We start from the raw sequence: 22122 nt of genomic DNA on the forward strand, positions 1-22122 counted from the left end.
GTAGGAAAAAGGTACCCTAATTTACTTTCCTTTTTTCCCCCAACAGCTAAATGTTAAGAAGTTGTCTATTTCATCAGGAAAGAGTATACATTTTTTTAATTGGTGTGATTGGCCCACTTCACTTGTTCCTTAAAAGCAAAATCAAGTGGACTACCGTCAATTCCCTCAATGGGAAGTCCAAGAAGTACATGTACAAGAGAGATCCTGTACATTTCCTGCATGGATAGATTCTCACATACAAAGGAGAATGGGTGATGGAGCCAACGTATCTGATGCAGACCCAGAAATCTTGGGCACAGGGTGTTTCCAACAAGTCACCTAACTTATATATGTCCATCACTAGTTCTGTGGTCTACATATGTTGAATCTTCCCTCCCTCTCCTTATGGCCTTTTAAAATAAACATTGTAAGACCACCTGAACTATCAGTTTTACTTCAGTAGGGCTCAGAAATCTGATGCTTCTGTCAAAAGTGAAACAAGCAGGACCACATGCCACTGCAAAGCAAGCTCTGTCCCTTTTATATGCTCAAGCAACATCACGATGCACATATGGAAGTGGTGAAGCTGCATTTGTTATTTGCTCTCATACGTTCACGCTACAAGCAGATCTTGGCTTAAAATGGCACTTGGGGCTGGATGTGCTGCTGCTAAGCACAGCAGTCACAATGCATGACATGTGACATCACATAGCGATCACAATCCTAGCATCTTAGTTGCTGTTGTTAAGGAAGGAGTCCATGTGATTGCAACTTCTGATTTCCTGCCAGCTTCCCCATTACTTCACGTGGAGGGGAAGGGGTTCTTGATAGCTGGAATGCAACAAAGAGTTCTTACTGCCCCCCCCCCTCAGCTCTTCTGCATAGAACACTGGAACAACAATAAGCTCAAGTTGTTTCCAACTGGCTTATGAGAGATTGGGCCTTGGAAAGAGGGGCAATGGCAAAGTACTTTTTTTTTTAATCCCATTTATATCCCGCCCTTCTCCAAAGACTCAGGGCGACTTACAATCTAAGCACAAATCAATGTGCTTAGCAATAGCCTTCATTCTATGTATACGCCTGCTTATTAGGGCTTTCGCCCCCCCCCCCAAGCGGCATTATTACAAAGTCAGCTTATTGCCCCCAACAATCTGGGTCCTCATTTTACCTACCTCGGAAGGATGGAAGGCTGAGTCAACCTTGAGCCTGGTGGGACGCGAACCTGCACTAATTGCAGGCAGCTGGTGTTACTTAAGGAGGCATTAGCCCACTGCTCCACCAAGGCTCTTGATCTGAAGGACTAGTTTACTCATCCATGTAATTACACTACCAGATTTTTTTCAAGATCCCATGATTCATGGCTCAGAGTAGCGTGCAGATTCTGTTGTGTTGTGGAAGTAAGAAGGGACCATTGCTGTGTACACGCGAGTCAGACCCAACGGTGGCATGAGACTTATGTACCTTCTCTTTTCTTCTTATCCACCCAGCCAATGTCCTACAGACCTTGAGTTCTTGTGGCCTCATGCATCACCTAACCCCTCAGCAGATTTTTGTCACCGTTCATGATGCTGTATCCTACCTCCAGCAAACCACGGTAAGGGTCCGAGAGCAGAAAAAACAGGCCTCTTTCCTCCTTGTTTTCTGTTCAGGCTGTTGTCTCAAAGGTGCTTCTTCAAGAGGCAACTGAATTTTCTTGTTTTTCTTTGAAGACTGAAAAAGTTTCTGGGATGAAAAGCGAAATGTCTTCAAAGAAAAACAAGAAAGTCCAGTTGCCTCTATAAAAAAGGACCTGTGAGAAAACCATGACCTGGATCACTGAGAATTTCTACAGACATGTTCAGGCTGTTGTATGGGGCATGGGGGAGGAAGGGGAGCATGGCTTGGCACCTGTAGCCCAGATCCCAAACAGCACATGAGTGTCATTTAATGTCCCACCCAGGAGATAAATCTGTAGAGACAAGCAATTTAGCCTGAATCTTATAGTCAAATGTAGAAAGTTATTTGGAGTCTGTATCTAATGGGAAGGGACGCAGTGGCTCAGTGGGTTAGGACGCTGAGCTTGTCGATCAGATTGGCAGTTTGACGGGTCGAATCCTGAGTGCCGTGTAACAGAGTGAGTGCCTGTTACTCGTCCAAGCTTCTGCCAACCTAGCAGTTTGAAAGCACCTAAAAATGCAAGTAGAAAAATAGGGACCAGTACGGTGGGAAGGTAACAGCGTTCCGTGCGCCTTTGGCGTCTAGTCATGCCGGCCACATGACCACGGAGACGTCCTCGGACAAACGCTGACTCTTCAACTTTGAAACGGAGATGAGCACCAGCCCCTAGAGTTGGAAACGACTAGCACGCATGTGCGGGGGAAACTTTACCTTTACCTTTTTATCTTACCGGTCCCACCGGTAAGAGATTGCCGGCGGGTGACACCCAGGGATAGGGCCTTCTCAGTGGGGGCGCCTGCACTCTGGAACCAGCTGCCAGTGGAGCTGAGGACTGCCCCCGACCTCCGATCATTCCGCCGGGGCCTGAAGACCTGGCTCTTTGAGCTCTCGGGCCCAGGCTGAGGAGAAATTTATTTTAATTGGGGTTTTTTAATTGTACAGGGTTGGTTTAATCTTTTTAAATTGGTTTTTTAACTTTTGTATGGTTGATTTTAATTCCCTGTAAACCGCCCTGAGTCCTCAGGGAAAGGGCGGTATATAAATGCAATAAATAATAATAATAATCTAATGGGAGTAGTTTTATTTGTATCGATTTTCACCCCCACAGTTCTGGTGAACTAGCCATATTTGCTCCTTGAGAGGCTAATTTTGAAGTAGGTCTTTACTTTTTCAATGCAGGCTTTATTGGTTATTTTCAAAGGCTAATAAGATTTTAGAGATTTTTTTTTTAAAAATATCCAGGTGAGAACAGAAGCCTGTGCAGAAACAGAGGATTAACCAGGAAATTAGGTGTCACATTACCCTTCCTAAAGGGGAGGTTCCAGGTGAATGCTCCTTTTTAGGTAAGGCAAGAACTTTATCCTTCCATTTCCTTTCTAACTAAAAACTACCAGAATACTGTCCTTCAGGGAACTTTAGAATTCAGATCTCTTAAAGCAACTTTGTCCAACTTAATAGGCAGCTGATGTTTTGCCCTTACCCCACTCAATGGCCACATTGGCTGGCACTGAGGGAAGATGTAGTTTAGCTAAAAAAAAAACAGGTACCAGATTGGGGAAAGAAAAAAAACACCCCTCTGTATTGCAATCATTATTTACAAATGTAGAAAGTTCAGATCATCATCAGAATCCATTTGCTACCCTTAGCAGTGATTGCCATCCACTGGGGGAATCTCTGCACCTCTCTGCATGGGCTTGAGGCACAGAGGTTAACAGGTAACATGAGCTGAGAAGGTATATAGTAGCTTTTTTTATACGGCATAGTGCCTCATGGATAACTCTGTTTGGTTTTTGCTCAGGGAAACGTGGAACAGAAGGATCCTACCATCTGGGTATAATTTTTCCTCCTGTCAAAGGTAAAAGACAATAAGATCTACCAGGACAAAGCCACCTGAGGTCCCAGAGATTTGGGAAAGGCAACAGGCTGCCTACGAGACGACGTTTCTCCTACTAATGGAAAGTTGGATTGTCAAGGAAAGAGCAGAGGGGCAAGAAGAGCCAGGCGCTTAGATTCAGCTGTTCTTCTTCCTCCTGCTACCACTTCCATGGGCTGCATAGTCTGAAGAAGTCCACAACTGCAGTGTCAGGGCTGCTACGTGCACTCACCTTTCTTGGTTCCTTTCTTCTTCAACCCTTACCAGGAAATTTTAGAACACAGCAGCAAACAAAATTGTATTTATTTATTTATTTATTTTAAAAAAATCTTTATTACATTCCTGGAAACAAAAATTGAAGTCATCCCAGAATGATGGAGGCTAAAAGGAAGGAGAGAGTTTCAACCTAGGAAATAACGCTCAATGGGAATTACAGAAAAGCTTGATTGCCAGAAAAGAAAGGAAGCCAATTCCGTCAAAGTACTTTTTTTATACTGGGGCATCTCCTTTTTTTTTTTCTTCCCCTTTTCTTTGCCAGAGAGATCCTCTCAGATCAGAATTGCTGTTGGAACCGGTAGGACCAAAGGGGATAGATGCATTAACACAGCCTTTGATTCACTAGAGCGGTTCAGTGGTTAATGAATTGATTCATAAATTGCCCAAATGGGAGGCAGGGAGTCAACAAAACAACTCTAACTGAGCAGATGCAGCTGTTAGCTCTTGTTCATTCTGCCAGAGTTTGACCTCAGGTGGAGGGAGCAGTGAGCCGAATAGATTATTTTCCTCTGTCCTGGAGAAATGAGCATGCTCACACCATTTGATGTAACAACTTAAGCTTGAAACAATCTGCCTTAGGCCCCATCCTACCTTCCTCAGCCTGCACTTCTCCTTAGCGGCTGGGTACACAGCATTTGCAGATAACCCACAGGTTATTGTGAAAGCTCAGAATCAAGACACCACACCTTGGTTAGGTTATTGATCGATGTTTGCAACTGGAGAGCTCCATCCTACTCCTGACTGGGACAGGACTCATTTTACACCATCTAGTTCTAGTCGGAGCTGAAGAAGCTTCTTGGAGGCGAAGTGAAATGTCTTCAAAGGAAAAAAAGAAGGAAGTCCAGCTGCCTCCTGAAAAAGCACCTTTGGGACAACCATGACCTGGATTGACTGAGAAACTCCATAGACTCATTTTATGCCCTCAGCAGCATCAAGTACTGTAGCTAATTAAGGGGTTGTTTTTTTTGGACAGCACCAGCTCAGAGTTGCATGCTGATTATGCAACCATCCTTGAACAATAAATATGTAAATAAGCAAGCTTTTGGATTTTTTTATCAAAATTAGCATTTCAGGCAAGGGAGCAACCACTTCATTATCACATGGAATTTCTTTCCTACTTACTGGCGGGGGCGGGGCGGGGGAGGGAGTGTCAAAATGCAGTGCCATTTTTTAAAAAGCTTTTATGTGTACTTAATTTATTACTTATGGGACGCGGTGGCTCAGTGGGTTAGGACGCTGAGCTTGTCGATCAGAAGGTCGGCAGTTTGGCGGGTCGAATCCCGAGTGCCGCGTAACAGAGTGAGCGCCTGTTACTCGTCCCAGCTTCTGCCCACCTAGCAGTTTGAAAGCACGTAAAAATGCAAGTAGAAAAATAGGGACCACTATGGTGGGAAGGTAACAGCGTTCCGTGCGCCTTTGGCGTCTAGTCATGCCGGCCACATGACCACGGAGACGTCCTCGGACAAACGCTGGCTCTTCGGCTTTGAAACGGAGATGAGCACCGGCCCCTAGAGTCGGAAACGACTAGCACGCATGTGCGGGGGAACCTTTACCTTTACCTTTAATTTATTACTGCATTGTTCTGGTGGTGTGAGTAGGATTTAATTCCAAATAAAATAGTACTTACAAGTCTTATTGTGATTAGTGCAGCTTATTCCCATATAAGCAATAATGCGACTGCTGCCGTACCTATGGTTTCCAGGCCATACCCAATCCGTATCTTATGTCCAATAAGCATATCCTACACCAGGGGTAGGCAACCTCGGCTCTTTTATGACTCATGGACCTCAACTCCCAGAATTCCTGTGTCAGCTATGCTGACTCAGGACTTCTGAGAGTTGAAGTCCATGAGTCATAAAAGAGCTGAGGTTGCCTACCCCTGTCCTACACAGTCCTTTATTTTAAAAATGTTCATCTAGCAACTCGGAGGAAAGAAGAGTTTGTCCTTTTGCAGCAAGGAACAACTTTGCGAATCAGTCTGTATGAATTCCTATAACACTCGTGCTACAGAGATTTTGAAATCTACCCTACCTCTCTGGTTTTTGTCACTCCCTATGCTAAAAATACACACGTATCCTAACCTGTTGGGCTGGTACTTGGCTACTTTTATCTCAGTGAAATTGGCAGCCCAGAAGGACACAAACAGGCAGAAGGAAGAATGGATCCTGAGTGGTTGCAGCCTCTTGGGTTACGTATGATATGAGCCAACCCTATGCTATGGAACTATTGTGCAGAATCTTTTCCCAACCTTGATTTGTGTTGCTTTTCTAAAACCTCCCTAATAAATAATAGTTTTAGGAAAAACAGTGGTGCAGAAGGTTCCATGGTTGGAACTAAAAAGCCATGGAGAAATTTAAGGAATGAAAAGAAACTTTGGAAATGGATTCTGTCTAAAATAATAATAATAATAAGAAAAATGGCAATCTGTCATGGACAGTCTACTTCAATGTAAAAAAAAATCACCATAGAAAATAAGCTTGTCCACCGTCTAATGTCCATACATATCAGGCCATTTTTGCTGTAAGCCTGGGAATGCCTCGAATCTGGAATGCACCCGATAATTCTGTGGCCTTTCAAGGCTGCTTTGCTGCAATGCACACCTCAAGGCTTCCCTCTGGTGGTGGCTTTCCATCATTAGTCTTTGGCACTTCAAAATATCCCAGAACGTTGTCAATTTGAGGTTGGAGGGAGCTGGGGACAGAGAGGCCCAACTTCAAAACCTTGGCACAAAAATTGTGATGTTGGAGAAAGTCCCGGAATTCAGGTTTATCCACCTCCGATCCTGTCTCCTTCTGTAGTTTAAATTAATTGGAGGTAAAGGATGCTGGGACATTGCCAGAGATTTTTGACGTGACCTATAGGTATGCGCTAGTCCAAAATTGGAAGGGGAGTCCAATATAACAGAGGCAGTTGGCTGCTCTCAACCAGGAGAGGGGAAAACATCCAGGCTTCATGGGGCAGCCTCTTCCAGAATCACTCCCCGTGCAATCTGGTTCAGTTCAGATGCAAAATAGGTGAAACAGAGTGACAAAATGACAAGCAGACAACATCCTCCTTTCATCAACAAGGTCTGGAAGATGGCTTGTCCAATTAATTCTGTTAGAACACAGGCTTTTTGTTTTTTAAGCAGCATGAAGCTCATTTCTCAAGTTGCTCTTCAGGCCTGAGAGTGTTGAAGCCTCCCTGAGTTCTGGGCATTTGGCTAGTGGACAGGCAAGCTTGTTTGCCAAGAGCTGCAGCTCCAGCTAGCTGCCAGAGCAGGCTGTCTGAGACCCAAGTCACTTGAGGGCTTAGCCAGTTGTCAAGGTTGGGGCTCAGCACCCTCTCACTAAAGACTAATTGCCTGTCATGCATTTGAAATGGTTCTTGAAGTAGAAAAATCTTAGTACGGAGTTCTTCATGCCATCTGTTGAGTTGGGATAGCGGAACTTGGCATATTGCTTCTCCTTTACCGATTTTAGCCATGGTAGCTTGATCTTAGAGGCATGGTCTACCATCACATCGGAGCAGGAACCAATATGCAGAATACCCAGGCCATCAACGAAGAACTCTGCAATTAGAAATACCCAGAACAAAGGACAAAAATTAGCACAGTCTATGACTCTTCGACAGACAATCCTTCTGGCCATGCTTTTTGAACTTTCCTGTTGACTTGAATGGAAGTTGCTACAGGCCGATAACATTTGGAATGAAATAAATAAGGAGAACTTACTGCAGATCCCATTGGCGCTCACAAATCCAACACAAGCATTCTGTTAAGCCTACAACATTTCTCAATCCCAGCTACTTTTAAGTTGTGTGGAGCTCCCAGAATTCTCCAGTCAGCACTGAGTTGAAGTCCACACATCTTAAATTTGCTGAGGTTGAGAAAACTGGACCACAACATCAAAGGAAACCCAAGTTCACCCTTTGGATTGTTTGGTTTATATCTTATTATCTCCTATTTGGTTTATATCTTATTATCTCCTATTTAGGAAGCAAAGGCTATTTTATATTCTATTCTTCATGGATTACTGCCTTGTTGTGGCGAAGGGGCTTGCGTAATTCAATGAAGCTATGAGCTATACCGTGCAGGGCCACCCAAGACGGACAGGTCATAGCAGAGAGTTCTGACAAAACGTGATCCACTGGAGAAGGAAATGGCAACCCACTCCAGTATCTTTGCCATGAAAACCCCATGGACAATACCAAGGCAAAAAGATATGACACTGGAAGATGAGCCCCTCAGGTCAGAAGGCGTCCAATGTGCTACTGGGGAAGAGCAGAGGGCTAGTACTAGTAGCGCCAGAAAGAATGAAGCGACTGGGCCAAAGCCGAAAGGATGCTCAGCTGTGGATGTATCTGGTGGTGAAAGGAAAGTCCGATGCTGTAAAGATTTTTTTTCTCCATAGGAACCTGGAATGTAAGATCCATGAATCAAGGCAAGCTGGACGTGGTCAAACAAGAGATGACAAGACTGAACATCAACATCTTAGGTATCAGCGAACTAAAATGGACAGGAATGGGTGAATTTAATTCAGATGACCATCAGGTATACTACTGTGCGCAAGAATCCCTTAGAAGAAATGGAGTAGCCTTCATAGTTAATAAAAGGGTAGAAAAAGCAATATTGGGATACAATCCTCAAAATGACAGAATGATCTCAGTTCGAATCCAAGGCAAAACATTCAATATCACAGTAGTACAAGTCTATGCCCCAACTACCAGTGCGGAAGAGGATGAAATTGACCGGTTCTATGAAGCCCTACAGCATCTTATAGAACTAACTCCAAAAAATGATGTCCTTATCATCATGGGGGATTGGAATGCTAAAGTAGGAAGCCAAAAGATAACCAGAATAACAGGCAAGTTTGGCCTTGGAGTACAAAATGAAGCAGGGCACAGGTTGACAGAATTTTGTCAAGAGAATACGATGGTCATAGCAAACACTCTTTTCCAACAACCCAAGAGACGGCTCTACACATGGACATCACGAGACAGTCAACACAGAAATCAGATTGACTATGTGCTCTTCAGCCAAAGATGGAGAAGCATAATACAGTCAGTAAAAAGACCAGGAGCTGACTGTGGCTCAGATCATGAGCTTCTTGTTGCAAAATTTAGGCTTAAACTGAAGAAAGTAAGGAAAAGCACTAGGCCACTCAGGTATGAACTAAATAATATCTCTGATGAAGATACAGTAGAGGTGACAAATAGATTTAAGGAATTAGATCTGATAGACAGAGTGCCTGAAGAACTATGGACGGAGGTTCACAACATTGTGCAAGAGGTAGCAACTAAAACCATCCCAAAGAAGAAGTGCAAGAAGGTAAAATGGCTGTCTGAGAAAGCTTTGCAAATAGCTGAGGAAAAGAGGCAAGTAAAAGGCAAGGGAGAAAAAGAAAGATACGCCCAATTGAATGCAGAATTCCAGAGAATAGCTAGAAGAGATAAGAATGCCTTCTTAAATGAACAATGCAAAGAAATAGAAGAAAACAATAGAATAGGGAGAACCAGAGATCTTTTCAGGAAAATTGGAGAGATGAAGGGAACATTTCATGCAAAAATGGGCATGATAAAGGACCAAAATGGCAGGGACCTAACAGAGGCAGAAGAGATTAAGAAGAGGTGGCAAAATTACACAGAAGAACTATACAAGAATGAGCTTAACGTCCCTGATAATCACAATGAAGTGGTCATTGACCTCGAGCCAGACATCCTAGAATGTGAAGTGAAATGGGCCTTAGGAAAGCTGAGCAACAACAAAGCTAGTAGAGGTGACAGTATTCCAGCTGAGCTATTCAAAATCTTAAAAGACGATGCAGTAAAAGTGCTACACTCAATTTGCCAGCAAATTTGGCCACAGGATTGGAAAAGATCAGTTTACATTCCAATTCCAAAGTGCCAAAGAATGTTCAAACTAGACTTCCAGTTTGCGAACGCCGCTGTTATGGATGTCTAAAGGATGGCTCTCATCTTCCACGTCCAGTTTCGCATTGCTGGGGGGTCCTAAAAGGGCAGAAGAGTCACCCTGGAGAGGTAACCAGCAAGAATGGGCTTTTGCAGAAATGCGGGGGAGCTGCAACCCTCCCATCAGTGCCTGCGTTCCCTTCAAACCAGCAGACAAAACATGGCCAGTTACTAGGCTGCAGACAGCCGAAGTCACACTTACCACCAGGCAACATTAAAGCAGCGTGGAAGAGACTGGGTAAGATCCCTCTCTTATACTCCAATCTTCTTCCTTTCACCTAAATAAGCTGCTAAGTACCTTCCCCCCTGCGGAGAGGGAGGGGAGAGTTCAATTCTCCCTTCAAAATAGCAGTGATCAAGCCTCCAGGGGTGTTTTTTTTAAAAAAAAATTGAAAAAACGAATTGGACGTCAACTAGAACTTTATAACTTGTGGACTAAAAGCTTTTGACTATCTACTCCTTACTTCCTACTCTTATTTGAAAATTTGGCTTTGCTCTTTTAAAATAGAAGAAACGATTGAAAAGAGATTAACAGATACTTCCCTAAAAGAAAAGATTTTTTTAAGTACTTGGGGGACACCCAGTGGCCAAACCTGAAATTGCAATCTGACACTCTTTAAAAAAAAGAGAGAGAGAGAGAGAAAAGACTTGGCTGATACCTTTAACCTTGAACATCAGATGTGAGACTACACCATGGAAGAAATACAAAAACAAATCTATGCTATGATGAAAATAACCTGCCAAACTTATCAGTTCCTTTCTATAGCCAGCGATGAAATAAGAGCTTTTGGAAAAAAACTAGAAAGCATCTTGGTTAAGCAAACTCAAATTGTGACAACAACTAATAATCTATTGGGACAGAACATAACAGAAGAAATTGAACAATCACATACATTGACAGAAGTTTTAACTACTCAACAAGCACAGACACTTGAAGATCAAAATGAGAAACAGTTGGAAGAAAAAATACACAGTGCAGGACAATTATATCAAGAGGAGAAAATAATGAGAAGATTTGGTGCTTTTATTAGACCCGTCAACCCTTCAAAAATGGAGATTGGAGAGTCATTTCAATACGATATAATAACACAAGAATTATTTGATGACCCTGAAGCAAGGAAACAAAAAATGACATGGCAAAGGAAAAAAGCAAGAATAAGATTGAAGAAGAGTGGACATATTTAAGAGGCCTGAAACAGAAAACACTAGAAGAGACAGGATTGTACTTGGATTACGAGAGATTGTTTTGATGAGTAGATAAAAATATTGGCTAATTAAAAAAAGAACTCAGATGTATAAATATCAACAGTTAAATTGAAATATTGAGCTCTTTAAATGAAATTGATTAAGATGTATATATCTTAAGAATGATATAATGTAATTAATATACTTGGATGTAGTGATATGAAAGGATGTATTAAATGTTGAAATGGGAGAAATTTTGGCTAATTTTCAATATGTAGAAACTATAATGAAAACAAGAATATTATATTGTATTACTAACTTGTTAATATGGAAATGAGATAGATAAGAAGTGTATTTATATTATTAGGTATTGGAGAGAATTCTGTAAAGGGAAGGGAGGTCACCCAGAAATATAAAAATGAGAAACTTCAAACATTTAACTTTAGTATCAATGCAAAATTAAAGCTGGAAAAATATATAAGGTGTTTGATGTCTTAAAGAAGGAATGTTAAAATATAAAATATATAAAAGTATTGACAAATGTAAGAAAACTACTAAATAACTGATGGATAACAATAAGAAGTATGTTAATTTAGATAAGAGATAATATGTATTAAAGGAAAACAGAGAGGAAATACTGGTTACAACAAACTGGAGATTTGTAATAATATGTATCTGTATGAAATGGAACTACTGTAAGCACTACGTTGCTTTTCAAAGATACTATTGTAATATTGGAAAATCAATAAAAAACTTATAATTAAAAAAATGTTCAAACTATCGCCCCATTGCACTCATTTCACATTCTAGTAAAGTTATGCTTAAAATCCTACAAGCTAGACTCCAGCAATATGTGGATAGAGAACTACCAGAAGTACAGGCAGAATTTCGAAGAGGCAGAGGAACTAGAGATCAAATTGCCAACATACGCTGGATCATGGAGAAAGCTAGGGAGTTCCAGAAAAACATCTACTTCTGCTTCATTGACTATGCTAAAGCATTTGATTGTGTGGATCACAACAAAATGTGGCAAGTTCTTAAAGAGATGAGAGTACCAAACCATCTTATTTGTCTCTTGAGAAACCTATATGCGGGTCAAGAAGCAACAGTGAGAACTGGGCACGGAACCACTGATTGGTTCAAAATTGGGAAAGGAGTCCGGCAAGGCTGTATACTGTCGCCCTGCCTATTTAACTTATATGCAGAGCACATCATGAGAAAGATAGGGCTAGATGAATCAAAAGTGGAATTAAGATTGCCGGGAGAAATATCAACAACCTAAGATATGCAGATGATACCACTCTAATGGCAGAAAGTGAAGAGGAACTAAAGAAGGGTGAAGAAGGAGAGTGCAAAAGTTGGGTTGAAAGTAAACATTAAGAAAACCAAGATCATGGCATCCGGCCCTCTCAATTCCTGGCAAATAGTTGGGGAAGAAATGGAGGTAGTGACAGATTTTATTTTCCTGGGCTCCAAGATCACCGCAGTTGGGGACTGCAGCCAAGAAATTAAAAGACACTTGCTCCTGGGTAGGAAAGCTATGGCAAATCTTGATAGCACACTAAAAAGCAGAGACATCACCCTGTCAACAAAAGTCCATATAGTCAAGGCTATGGTCTTCCCAGTTGCAATATACATATGGCTGTGAAAGTTGGACCATAAGAAAGGCTGAGGGCCAAAGAATTGAGGCCTTTGAACTCTGGTGCTGGAGAAGACTCCTGCGAGTCCCTTGGACTGCAAGGCATTCAAACCGGTCAGTCCTAGAGGAGATCAACCCTGACTGCTCTTTAGAAGGCAAGAACCTGAAGTTGAAACTCAAATACTTTGGCCACCTAATGAGAAGGAAGGACTCACTGGAGAAGAGCCTAATGCTGGGAAAAGTTGAGGGCAAAAGAAGAAGGGGACGACAGAGAATAAGGTGGCTGGATGGAGTCACTGAAGCAGTAGGCGTGAGCTTAAAGGGACTCCAGAAGATGGTAGAGGACAGGAAGGCCTGGAGGAACATTGTCCATGAGGTTGCAATGGGTCGGATACGACTTTGCAACTAACAACAACAACAGTTTGGTAGTAAAACATCTCCCAAAAAAAAAACCAGCCAAGCTCAGAGAGCACCAAGGACCCATTTCAACCCTGAGATACAAATATTCTCCTTTATTGAAATCAGAAAAGTGCCCAGAGAGGCCTGTTTTTACCCATTGCCATGTCAGGCACCCATTTGTAGGCACTTATTAGCAAATTGTGTAAGGTAAGGGATATTGTGTTTAGGATGAGAGTAATTCTTGCTCTCTAGAAGCCAGTCTAAACACTGCACTAGAGGAAGACTGTGGTGCCCTGATCTGCTGTTGGTAGAACAGTCTTTCCAGGAGCTAAGCGGCTTCTGGAGTGTCCTTGCTATTGTTGTTATTCATCACTAACTATTAATTGCTTGAGTTTGGGTTATTTACATATTTATTTATTATCAGGTTTTGGTGCTGCTCCAGTCAGAACATTCTAAGCAGCTTATGATCTGCCTGTTGTAATAAAGGTGGAATCATGAAAAGCATAAGGAACAGCAAAACTAACAGGGCAGAGTCAGTCTGACTTTCTTTTAGTCTGAAAAAATAAACATGGTGAAAAAGAGTACCATTTTTGTTCAGGAAGGCCTGGAGGAATGTAGTCCATGGGGTCACGATGGATTGGACATGACTTCGCAACTAACAACAACAACAATTCTAGATATGGGTCCCAAGCTGAGGATCTCTCATGCTGGCAGAATTACTCACCAAGGTGGCCAACGCGGTCAAGGCGAGGGTCAAAGCCGACTTGCAGCACTTTCTCTGTACGTGCCAAGAAGAAGTTGATCACGCCATCAGTGACTACACAATCAGGGAAACCTTCAATGACGTGGTGATAGCCCTGACGGATTCGCAGGCAATCTCCAACCTCATCACCAGGCTGCACGCTGATCTTTTGGCGGTAGGTGGTGATGTAGCCCGTGATCTCCCGTACTGCTCCACCCACCTGCGGAAAACAAACAACACTATTGAGGATGGATGGTGTGGACTTGTATGTGTATGTGAAGGGGATTCTGTCTGCAGAAAAAAATGATTTCTCGGGGGAGGTTATTTCATTACTCTTATCCTTGTAATTTTGTTTTAATGCCCATTTTTGTTTTGCTTTGTCTATTTATTACATTTTTATGCCACCCCAGGTCCCCTGTAAGGTGACTCTGGGTGGCTTACAAGTTATAAAATAAGCAAAAAAATAATAATTGAAATGTTAAAACTACACAGATTATGATTTTAAAACTATGCTAAAACCAAAACCAAGAGACGAACAGGACAGGGTTGAGGTCTTCATACCGCGTTACGTTTTTTGTTATTTCAACTTAGATTTTGTAAGCCGCCTAGAGTCTGCTAAGTAGGTGGCTATAACAGATTTAGTGAAATCTTGATTTATTTAAATCAATAAATATCTTGGAAGAAATTAAGCCAGAATCAAGAACTGGAGATTTAAATAACACTGCATCCAAAAGCAACCATTGTGTGATAGACTTTTGCAAATTTAGAAGGGAATGAGTTTCTCTCTTTAGTCTCTTTATCAATTGTAGTCAAAATTGATTGACTCCACATTATGAGATACAGAGATGTTCAAATCACAGCCGTTGGACTAAGCCTTCCTCCACATTTCTGTACCAACTGTGAGATCTACCACATCTGTTGAAAACCTCACACCTGCTCCTCAAAGCATCCCCCTCATTCCAGAAAACCACCTATAACCACTGTAGGCCACTGTTTTTCAGCAACCTGATGATGAGTGGGACTTTTAACTCCTAGAATCCCCCACCCAGCATGGTGAAATAAATGATCCAGAGCCAGCAAAAGCAACCATGGGGCAGAACTCACCAAATCCAGGGACGTTTTTTCAAGTACATCTACCAGCTTTTCCACTTTGGTGCGGGGTGTGAAAATAAAGTCGTCATCCACCCACAGAACATATTTGGTGGTCACCTGGGAGACGGCAAGATTTCTACCAGCAAACCAGCCCTAGAAAGAAAGGGTGGAGAGGGAAAAGAAAAATAAGACTATTTATGAGCATCGCTACTGACAATCCTTTTGCCAAATAACTGGATTGCTCCTGTCGCTCAGCCACAAAGCACTGAAAATTACTACCTTATCATTTCGTAACTCAAACTTTGGCACCTATGCCTTAACAATGGCTTTATAATCCCGTGTTCTGTCTGTCAACCTTTTCAAAACACTCTGATCGGTACCATCCATTTCATCTTTGCATCCTCAACTGAATAACTAAGTAATCTTCTGTGGAGCTGCAGATTTACTCCTGCAACCCACATGAGATTCCTACCTATCACCTTCCTTTTACCCATACCCTGATTCAATATGAGTCCTGTCCCCTTCTAGCAATGAAGATGTTGGATAATGTGAGAAAATAACCAAGGGCTCCATAATATGGTCTTTACCAATTCGGCCTTGATCTCTGTCCTACAAATACAAGGCAACTTATCCTAGTCACAGGGGTCTGGATCTCTTCAGCTACGTGATTGTCAGGTTTTCCATGCTTTGTGTATAGGAACCTCCTGAGAAGTCAACCCAGTGAACTGTTCTTGGATGACTAAAAATATGCACAAATCTGTATTGAAAAAGCTGTGTGGGAAATTCAGCTCCTTACTCATCCTAATTTTGATTATCAGTAAATCGAAAAAGTCCTGTTCAATCCATGACAACAAATTGGTTAGGTGTGTGTCATGTATGTGTTTCACTTTGAGAGCGGGCAACTAAATTTCATTTTTGATGTGTGCCATTGTGCCCACAGTAAAAAAAATGACAATAAAGGTTATTTGTCAGTCAGTCAGTCAGTCAGTCTGTCTGTCTGTCTGTCTATCATCTATCTATCTATCTATCTATCTATCTATCTATCTATCTATCTATCTATCTATCTATCTATCTATCTATCATCTATCTAATCATAGAAATGTTTCCCAGCATAAAAGGCCAATGGAGTGAGCTCCTTTTAGCAGAGGTTCCTCAAACCCTTTCTTTACTCACCAAACCTCTGGGACTAAATCTTTCCCAAACTTACAGTACTTTTAAGAAGATGGCCGAGGCTAGGCCTGAGGACTCCCCTAGCACGTCTCCCACCTTGCCAAAGGGCATGAAGTACTGCTCAATGTGGGGTCCCTGCACATGTTCGATGTCCGGGCTATCATCTGCAATGATGATGTTCACAGTGGGGTAGAACTTGCGGATGCTGTCAATCAACACTCGCAGTTTGTCATAGCGTATAAAGGTTTTAATAGCGATGGTGACCAGGGCACTGATGTTGTAGGTTCCTTGGGAGAGACAAAACAGGAAAGTTGGCAAGAGGGCTCAGCTGGAGAAGGATTTGGCAGGATGTCTAAGAAATGAACAAAAATGATACTCTTCTTCACCATGTTTATTTTTTCAGACTAAAAGAATGTCAGACTGTTAGTTTTGCTGTTCCTTATGCTTTTCATGATTCCACCTTTATTACAACAGGCAGATCATAAGCTGCTTAGAATGTTCTGACTGGAGCAGCACCAAAACCTGATAATAAATAAATATGTAAATAACCCAAACTCAAGCAATTAATAGTTAGTGATGAATAACAACAATAGCAAGGACACTCCAGAAGCCGCTTAGCTCCTGGAAAGACTGTTCTACCAACAGCAGATCAGGGCACCACAGTCTTCCTCTAGTGCAGTGTTTAGACTGGCTTCTAGAGAGCAAGAATTACTCTCATCCTAAACACAATATCCCTTACCTTACACAATTTGCTAATAAGTGCCTACAAATGGGTGCCTGACATGGCAATGCGTAAAAACAGGCCTCTCTGGGCACTTTTCTGATTTCAATAAAGGAGAATATTTGCAGCTCAGGGTTGAAATGAGGGGTCCTGGGTGCTCTCTGAGCTTGGCTGGGTTTTTGGGGTTTTTTTGCAGATGTTTTACTACCAAACTGTTGTTGTTGTTGTTGTTAGTTGCAAAGTCGTGTCCGACCCATCGCGACTGCATGGACAACGTTCCTCCAGGCCTTCCTGTCCTCTACCATCTTCTGGAGTCCCTTTAAGCTTGTTAGGAATTAAAGTCCTAACCTGGTTTGGGTGAAATACATATAATATGGTTGTGTACCTTTAAGAAGAGAAATGGCCGAAGGGTGTGACTAATTCTATTCAGCATAAATGAATTTCAGATGTTAGACTTACTCTCTCTCTAGTGTTTTTTCTCTGACTGACTTGTTACTGTGTGTATTGATATTTGACTTTTAACTGGTAAGGATTTTTGTTTACTCCAACTTTGTTTACTCCTGAACTGTTATTCAACGGTGATTCTTCATTACTGACCTTAGATTGAAAACTGGACTATATGTAATTGTGGTTTTTTTTGTTTTGTGTTATATTGTCTGAGTAAAAATATTGTTATGATACAGCTCAAGTTAGTTTGCCTTTTACTGTTTGCTTCTTAAAGGTCCCAGTACACTTTCCTTTGTGCATTACAAGCCTCGTATAAGGCATTCTGCACATTCTAATTTTGTTTCCTATTAACAAAGCTCACGCCTCCTGCTTCAGTGACTCCATCCAGCCACCTCATTCTCTGTCGTCCCTTTCTTCTATTGCCCTCAACCTTTCCCAGCATTAGGCTCTTCTCCAGGGAGTCCTTCCTTCTCATTAGGTAACCAAACTAGGTAACATCATCAGTGCTAACAGTGATGTTACCTAATTTGGGTAATGAAACATCTGCAAAAAAACAAACAAGGTCAGAGCGCACAAAGGACCCCTAGTTTTTCTGATTTCTTTTCTGGCCTCTTTTAAAAGACCACAGCATAACCCTGGAGAAAGTGGACTTAGAAAAGGATGAGCATACCTGATTCCACCTGCACATATTCAAGAATACAATTTAACTTCATGTTTTCCAAATCTCAGGTGAGATCCAGCAGGGAATACTTCCCATATGAAATCTTGGGACAACTACTATCCGTCTGGCACACTCACCTTCACTAGCTCCACCACTGGATGAGCCTGGATAGTAGAGCTTGGGAGTAGGTGCATGTTGGATGCGAATGCTGAAAGATGCACGATGCTCATCAGTAGAAAACTGCACTGGAAAACAGAGGAGACCAAACACTAGTTTTGGATGTGACTTTCCTGCCCTAGTGCCCTTTAGATGTCAGACTTCCATGACCATCATCTCTATGGTGAAATGACAGTTTAACATATCTGGAGGAGAGCAGACTGAGTTATTATGAAGAGGAAGCTGATAATACCGAAAATGCTTCTAGCTTGGGAATGAATTTTTCTCCCTTGTTTGCATGTCCTTAAGGCACTTGGGGTTGGCTTAGTCTGAGTTTAGCTAACTCAAATCCTACACACCACAACTTAGGTTTTCATGTGAATCAGCCACTAAGGCAGGGGTTCCCAACCGGAGGTGCTTGCGAAACGATATCCCAGAAGTTGCGAAAACTTGGGTTTAAAGGTTTCAAAATTATAGTGTCTATGCATAATTCATTTCCGTTATTTTGAACTTTTTTAAGGGGTGCGAGAATATATCAGAAGCGTTCTAGGGGTGCGGGATATAGAAAAAGTCGGGAGCTGCTGCACTAAGGCAATAAACTACAGGTAGTCCTCGAATTACAACAGTTTGCTTAGTGACCAAAGTTACAACGGCACTGAAAGAAGTGACGACCATTTTTCACACTTACGACCGTTGCAGCATCCCCATGGTCATGTGATTTACATCCAGATGCTTGACAATTGATTGACATTTATGATGGTTACAATGTCATGTGATCCCCTTTTGCAACCTTCTGACAAGCAAAGTCAATGGGGAATGCCAGATTCACTTAACAACCGTGTTACTAATTAAACAACTGCAGTGACTCACTTAACAAACGTGGCAAGAAAAGTTGTAAAATGGGGCAAAACTCAGATAACAAATTTTTCACTTAGCAACATAAAGTTTGGGCTCAATTGTGGTCATAAGTTGAGAAGTACCTGTATAATTTAAAATCCTGGGTCAGCATTTTACAAACATAGGCGTTGTATGTAATGCATTAACCTTGCATAACATTACACAGGACATTTTTTAAAACTCTTGTGAGGTTGCAACTTAGCAAAGTTAAGAGATGGGAGACTCCATCTGCCCTTTGGAACCAGCTGCCTGTGGAGCTTAGGACTGCCCCCGACCTTCGATCATTTCGCCGAGACCTGAAGACCTGGCTCTTCGAGCTTTCCGGCCCAGGCTGAGTTTTAATTGGGGTTTTAACTGGGGTTTTATATGTTTTATATTTTTTCAGGGATTTAGTTTAATCTTTTTAATTGCTCTTAATTTTTGTATTGATGTTTTATATGCCCTGTAAACTGCCCTGAGTCCTACGGGAAAGGGCGGTATATAAATTCAATAAAATTCAAATTCAAATTCAAATATAAGGCTGTTCTCCTAAACAACTATGGTTTTTCTGCCTCAAGATGCAATGACCTCTACTAGCTTGGATGGCTTCATAAGAGAACTAGACAAGGAGGGTTAGAGAATCAGTGACTATTAATCACAAAAAATCCTAGGTGCCATTCTCACATCAAAAAGAATTATTATTTCTGTGGACTTCCCAGAGACACCTTTTGGTCACAAGGTGGAATAAGCTGGTCTAGATGGGCCACTGGTCTGTTACTATAGGAGCTGATCCTGTGAATGGTTTTCAAACAAGCGGCTGTGGTCAAAACGCTATCGCAATCCCCTCTGTTCTCTTTCCTAGATGGTGACCAGACTTAGCTCTACCAGAATGCAAATCTGGTAAAGATCAAGTCAGAAGAGAGATCTAGGGGTAAAAACAGCAACCCGAAGGATTGCTGAGGGTCAATGACTGGGTTTGAAAAGACCATTCTCAGCACATTCCTCCTGTTCCTTCAGTGAGGGCATTGCCAAGGAAGGACAGGGCTGGTGTGAGGCGACACAGTGTCTCCTTTCAAAGAGCTACAGGCCATAAAAGAGTAGGAAATTTGTAGCACAAGGCCTAACATCCTCCTCCCCCTCTCAGTAAAACAGCTGCCAAGAGAAAGGAAGAATAGCCTGACTCTACAGAACTGCAGACTGTTTCTCTGGTATGCCAGAAATGCAACCGAGTGGGAATTCTCCTAGACGAGTTTTACCAGGGAAAAGGGAACATAGTTATTTAATAACACAGCCATTTTTTCACTGGGAAAGCAACAGTTTTCCTGTAGAGCACTGTTTCTCAACCTCAGCAACTGTTTAGGAATGATCCGCACTGCCCCCTAGATAGAATGAGACATGACTGGACAGGGGAAACCTATACTTTTACCTAGATTATTTTTATTCTACCTTTATTATTTTTATAAATAACTCTAAGTGGAAAACACACACACACACACACACACACACACTACTCCTTCCTCCTATTTTCCCCACAACAACAACCTTGTGAAGTGAGTTGGGCTGAGAGCGAGTAGCCCAAACCACGAAGCTGGCGAGAATAGAACTCATGGCCTCCTGGTTTATAGCTTGAGCAAAGTATCAACTCTACAAGGAACCAGTTTGATCGAGCCGATAGCTAATAAACATGTCCTTGGAGGAATTTCCAAGCCTCGGAGTTCTGCTTTATTTGTCTCTTGTCTGTTGGAACCATGATCCAAAGATTATTCATCGGCAGAGCAAGATTTGAATTCGGGCTGCCTGACAGCTGACATTTTTGGTTTCATACTAGAACTAGTGGAATCCATCAGGAAAGTTAAAACAACATCTAGGGAGAAAGCCATTGCCTCCAGAAAACGACATGGATCTGTCCATCTAGTGAAGTTTGCTTCAAGGAGGATTCTACCTTTACCACAATAGTCCCATATTATGTATATTAAGGTGGGGGCTCCTCCAGTGAAGGACTGACAGTGGATATACCTGAGGGGGGAAACATCGGAAAAACTGGCCTGCCTCACAGTGTTTGTTTCTCTCCCCACCTCCAGCAACTTCCTTTTCAATTTGCCCTCCTTTCTCACAGCGATGTTTACAGTTCCCCTCCAGTGGTTTGCCTCACTACTAATATTTGCAGTGGCAAGGATTGCCCCATACCCACCTATATCTGCTGTATTAGGATGGTAGAGGGTGTTAGTGTAGGTGACAAACTGCAGTTGCCGGTTTAGATTGTCCAGCTGGGATCCGGACAGGGAGAGGTGCATTTGTCCCTCCCCTTCCACTTTGACGCCTTCTACCTCCGCAGCCACATTAAAAGTACCCATTTTTGCTGTCAGGTTGACCTGCCATAAGGACAAATAACCAGGGGGAAAAGAAAAAAGAAAAAGAATGTAAGGGTCATGTGGAGAAGGGCTGTTAAAAAAAATCTTATCATTACTATAGCAAAATTACTCCTAAAGAAAAAGAACACCTTTCACCCTGATTCATCAAAATTAGGCAATCAGCTTTCCCTGGCCCGCCCCCTTTCAGTTGGGAGTCTATACCCATATAGGAATGCTCTATTCCTTTTATCCCTCTGCACCAAAAAATCCCCTACATGCACACTTTTCAATGCCCTCTTTTTCTAGACATCGGGGCTACTCCTCTTATGTCAACCCTACACTCTAGAAATCCATCCAAGTTATGCTGGCATCTAAGCGGAGTGTCCCAGCACTCCCTAGTTTCCATGACAATGGAAACACAAGAAGTGAAATTATTGATCATTAACAGCCCCTTCCCACTTCATGGATTACTGCCTTGTTGTGGTGAAGGGGCTTGCGTAATTCAATGAAGCTATGAGCTATGCCGTGCAGGGCCACCCAAGATGGACAGGTCATAGCAGAGAGTTCTGACTAAACGTGATCCACGGGAGAAGGAAATGGCAACCCACTCCAGTATCTTTGCCATGAAAACCCCATGGACAGTATCAAAAGGCAAAATGATATGACGCTGGAAGATGAGCCCCTCAGGTCGGAAGGCGTCCAATATGCTACTGGGGAAGAGCAGAGGGCTAGTACTAGTAGTGCCAGAAAGAATGAAGCGACTGGGCCAAAGCTGAAAGGACGCTCAGCTGTGGATGTGTCTGGTGGTGAAAGGAAAGTCCGATGCTGTAAAGATTTTTTCTCCATAGGAACCTGGAATGTAAGATCCATGAATCAAGGCAAGCTAGATGTGGTCAAACAAGAGATGACAAGACTGAACATCGACATCTTAGGTATCAGCGAACTAAAAT

The 22122-nt window shown here is 42.2% G+C and overlaps 2 protein-coding genes across 3 annotated transcripts in view; one reads left to right on the forward strand and one right to left on the reverse strand.

Moving 5' to 3' along the window:
- The window catches only part of LOC310636669 (solute carrier family 26 member 10-like), a gene marked incomplete at its 5' end in the record, with an annotated part of 32210 nt that extends 27392 nt beyond the window's left edge, over positions 1-4818 (forward strand). The window contains 2 exons of the mRNA XM_083356683.1: positions 1467-1573; positions 3434-4818. Coding sequence (XP_083212809.1) covers positions 1467-1573; positions 3434-3472 — 146 coding nt within the window. The 3' untranslated portion in view covers positions 3473-4818. The remainder of the gene's footprint in view (positions 1-1466; positions 1574-3433) is intronic.
- A 1350-nt stretch (positions 4819-6168) lies between these two features.
- The window catches only part of B4GALNT1 (beta-1,4-N-acetyl-galactosaminyltransferase 1), a 71536-nt gene continuing 55582 nt past the window's right edge, over positions 6169-22122 (reverse strand). For both annotated transcript variants that reach the window (XM_083356689.1, XM_083356688.1), the window contains 6 exons: positions 21013-21193; positions 17927-18034; positions 16057-16247; positions 14803-14943; positions 13681-13918; positions 6169-7334 (listed from right to left, as the gene is read on the reverse strand). In XM_083356689.1, coding sequence (XP_083212815.1) covers positions 7120-7334; positions 13681-13918; positions 14803-14943; positions 16057-16247; positions 17927-18034; positions 21013-21193 — 1074 coding nt within the window. In that variant the 3' untranslated portion in view covers positions 6169-7119. The remainder of the gene's footprint in view (positions 7335-13680; positions 13919-14802; positions 14944-16056; positions 16248-17926; positions 18035-21012; positions 21194-22122) is intronic.

This window comes from Vipera ursinii (genome assembly GCF_947247035.1).
Source record: "Vipera ursinii genome assembly, chromosome: 2".
NCBI lineage: Eukaryota > Metazoa > Chordata > Lepidosauria > Squamata > Viperidae > Vipera > Vipera ursinii.